General features: G+C 50.9%; 1 protein-coding gene across 5 annotated transcripts in view; it reads right to left on the bottom strand.

Moving 5' to 3' along the window:
* Positions 1–1,242: 1,242 nt before the first annotated feature.
* Tmem131l (transmembrane 131 like) overlaps positions 1,243–3,935 on the bottom strand; it is a 119,343-nt gene continuing 116,650 nt past the window's right edge. For all 5 annotated transcript variants that reach the window (XM_026785766.1, XM_026785655.1, XM_026785703.1 and 2 more), the window contains exons 34-35: positions 2,733–2,872; positions 1,243–2,217 (exon numbers count right to left, since the gene is read on the bottom strand). In XM_026785766.1, coding sequence (XP_026641567.1) covers positions 1,945–2,217; positions 2,733–2,872 — 413 coding nt within the window. In that variant the 3' untranslated portion in view covers positions 1,243–1,944. The remainder of the gene's footprint in view (positions 2,218–2,732; positions 2,873–3,935) is intronic.

The following is a 3,935-nucleotide window of genomic DNA, read 5'->3' on the forward strand; positions in this document are numbered from 1 at the left end:
CACCGGCTTTCTTGGGGTTAAAGTTTTTACCTCAAATGCACCCGGGAGACTTTCCCTGATGACTTCAAAGTGGCTGCTGCCCAATGCTCCCATGCCAACACATGGCCTACAGACCCTCAGATCGCTGTCTCAATCCTTGAGTGTTTTCGGCCCTGTTCTGCTTCTGGGAGGTAGCAGTACAGCAGGAAGGGATCTTATTCTTTGCAAGTTCAGCCTGTCTGTGGTGTCCACAGCCCCAGAGACAGCTCCCAGGCCTAAGAAGCTGCTGGAAAAAAATGAAAAGTAACTTCCAATTTATTTTAGTCTTAAGGTTAAAGATCCAATAAAAGTGAAGTTTTTATTTTGCACATATAATAGAACAAAAAAAAAGTTCTGTGTTTTCTCAGTTTCGTGGTGGGGAATTGAGATGATGAACACATAAAACTGAATCAAGAAGCAGTTCTGGGCAGCACAAACATCTACCGTCTCATACTCTAGAGGCCAGTGTGGACCTGATGCTGGAATTGCTTTGGGGCTCTTCTTCCACCCCAAAATGTTTCCACTGTGGTAGATATACATAACATAACATTCCCCACTTTTAACCAATTTAACTGTGTTTAATTCATGGGCATTATCTGTACAGAAACTGTCATCCCAAACAGGAACTGTATCATTCACATGCTCCCCGCCTTCCTCTCGGCCAAGGAGCTACGGTTCTGCTGCCGATCCCTCTGGCCATCCCTGGGCCCTCAGGGGCACACCTGGCCAGCACTTACCTGGCCTATTCCGCTCAGCATAACGCTTTCAAAGCTCACCCTTGCGGCATGCAGTGATGCCACTCCTAGCTAAGACAGGAAGTATTCTGTGTCTTGAATGTACCATGGTTTATTGCTGCCCATAAACATGTGTGCTGTTTCTACTTGGTTGTTTTGGGTTTTTTTTTTCTTTTTTTGTGACTAATGCCAGGGACACGGGTATTAAGGTATCAAAGTCCTTGTCTCTCATTCTCTAGAAGCAAAATTAAACATAAGAATAAATGAACAGTATTCGGCCCTGGAGGATCCTAATGCGGCGACCAGAGGACTCCCCAGAACTCCAAGCCCAGAAGGCTTTGTCTCCTCAAAAGGGTAGCCCTGAGCGTGTACGCCATCTGTCTACCTTCGGGGCTCCCTACCCAACCACAGTAACAGGAACTCGCTGCAGGACAGCCCCTCAACTCACAAGCCACTCCAACCTGAATCTCCAACAAAGACAAAGTGAATATAAAAATAAGCTTTTATTCAAAGTTGAAAATGTTTCCAAAGTTTACACATACTGCCACTTCCAAGGAGGCTTCTGGCACCAGTGAAAAGCAGAGAAGCTGCTTTGTCAACAGCGCCCACTCCCCTGGGCACCATTGCTGAGCGACGCCCACTTCCCGGAAGTCCAACACTGACTCTCACTCCCCTGAGTACCAGTGCTGAGGGAAGCCCACTTCCCGGACGTCCTAGCAAGGGCCAGGGCAGCTGACACCACAGGACAACAGAAAACAGCACCTTCCCTGAAACACCTCCACCAGGGCAGGGACTTCCTTCTGGGGGTCCTTTCTTCCAGCCTTCATCTTACTGGCGTCAGGGACAGCCTACAAGGTCCTCCTTGAGAGCAGTGACCACCAGAGACATTGCTGGACTAAGTCAAATTTTCTGCAGTGTCCCCAGGGGTCTGACGCTTGGACAGAAGCACAGCCGCTGCGCGGCCCCTTCCTGCACGGTGGAATCCCGGGATGCCAAGTCCCTGGCGCTCATTTGTGAAGGGTTAAAAAAACAAGCACCCAGATTTAAAAAAACAAAAACAAACAAACAAACATTTATTTTTTTTATATAAAAGTGCCAAAATATCCACCAATGTCGTACTCTATCTCAACAACCAGTTTACTAGGCATCAAAACGCAAGGCCCTTTATTCGCAGCGCTCAGAGCCGACGCCCTCATGCGTTTCCACAGTAGCTGGAATCCCGGGACAGGGGGAAGCTGGCGCTGCGATTCGCCGTGCTAGTCCAGATGTCCAGGTTCATGTAGGCACGGAAGGGGTTAAACCCCGGGTAGTACTCCTTGCACATGACCTGGTTTTCCATGTGGGTCGAATGTTCCGTGGTGGGGCTGATGGGGCAGCAACTTTCATACACGTCGCTTTGTGGGGCCCAGATGGAACCAAAAAGTCCAGACATGGGAGACAAACTTCGGGTGCTGGTGAGGTAGGACTGAAGTGGAAATGAAGAAGGGAAAAAAAGAGCAAAAGGGTTAAAAATCAAGAAGGGGATTTCAAGGTATAACACGGAGACACCCAGACACCCAGGGGATGCGGCCGTGTCCTGTCTACCCCGTTACCCCAGAGCTGTGCAAGTGTCCCAAACATTCTGGGTTGTTCTAGGAGGCTATGACATTTTCACGTACTTGATTAAGTCTACTTTCAATCCAGAGGGCTCAGCCATGTCCTTCGTGTGAAAAACAAATGTGGAGGTGGACATGAGAAGGGAAAGTGTTGGGCAGTCCTGACTGACCCGTGGAACTCCTGTGCCACCTCCAGCCCAGCTGTGGCACAGACTCACTTCCTGCCCGCTCTGCAGGCCCCCACCACCTGTCTACACGGATGCTTCATGATGCTGCCACTGCTCTTGTGTGTGAACCCCACCAGCTCTGCCTGAGGGGAACTCACTGCTGGAAGGAGCAAGGAACAAGAGTAGGGAAGGGAGAAGAGAGGGAGAGTGGCACTCACCGGAGAGTTGACGAAACTGGTGTGCTCCCAGGCAGTGGGGTCGCCGGCTGGGGAGTTCCAGGTAGAGTGAGTGCTGTGGCCAACGAAGTCGGTCTGAACTTTGGAGGGGCAGGGGAGGCCATTGGTGTAATTCATGTTTTCTGTGAGGAGGGGAGGAGGAATGCGTTCACAAAGCGCTGAGCTATCACTCCCGGACGGAACACTTTCTGGGATTTACTACACGGGAGTCCCGTGCGCGTCCCCACCAGTTAAGACACACCACCTGGTTGGGCTAAGGTGTCTGTACTGGCTCATTTCATGGGATATTTCTAATGTGCAATATTTACCGAGAAGTGAACAGTCCAAAATCCTTACCCACCCTTAATGCCCCCAAGACTCGCAGTGCGGGTCACGGAGTCCCAGCCCACTCTGTTCATCACCTGCCCCTCCAACTTCAGCCACCAGCATGTGTACCACACAGCCCCCGGGTAAAGTCACTGTAAACCAAGTACTTCCAGATATCACCAAGGAAATCCTAGGGAGACAGCTATCCAAGTGCCCCCTTGTGGTGTGCCTGCAGTGACACATGTGTCAGAACGGAGAACAGGGATGCAGGACTTCCTTAGTCCTTGCTGGGCCAGGCAGTATCAGCAGAACTCCTGGTCCAACTGTTTCCTTCAGTTTCCAGGTGATCATGGAAATCCCGACTCTTAGGTTACTGACTGTGGCATACGATTTGAGGCCGAGCATCTCTAAGTATCCACTATTCTTGCTCCTGGCCCCTTTCCCTCCTCCTGCTGGGCTTCCCACACCACTGGGGTAGAGTAAGGGCATGCTGAAGAAAGGAGTCTGTACCCCATAGGAGACTTGCTAGCTGAAGAGTGCCCAGCTGCCCGACACACAAACCACCCTGTTAGGGCTACAGAGACAGAAACAGCTAAGTTTTACCTAATTAACAGGACCAAGTGGGGTATGATTACACATGGAAGCCCCAGGTACCAGAATGAGGGCTGCTGGGGAGGGGGGTCATTCAAAATCGCCTCTTTCAGCGTACACAAGTGGACCCAAGCAGCAGCCTCCTGAAGGATTGGCTCCTTCATGGTGAGCTGCTACGGTAAGCGCCCACCCCTTGCCTTGACTCTGACTCTGGGAAGGAAGGATCACCCCGTCTGCTCATTGTAGGGTAAGCACACACCTCTTGCCCTGACTCTGGGAAGGAAGGAT

Source organism: Microtus ochrogaster, chromosome 1 (assembly GCF_000317375.1).
Source record: "Microtus ochrogaster isolate Prairie Vole_2 chromosome 1, MicOch1.0, whole genome shotgun sequence".
Lineage (NCBI taxonomy): Eukaryota > Metazoa > Chordata > Mammalia > Rodentia > Cricetidae > Microtus > Microtus ochrogaster.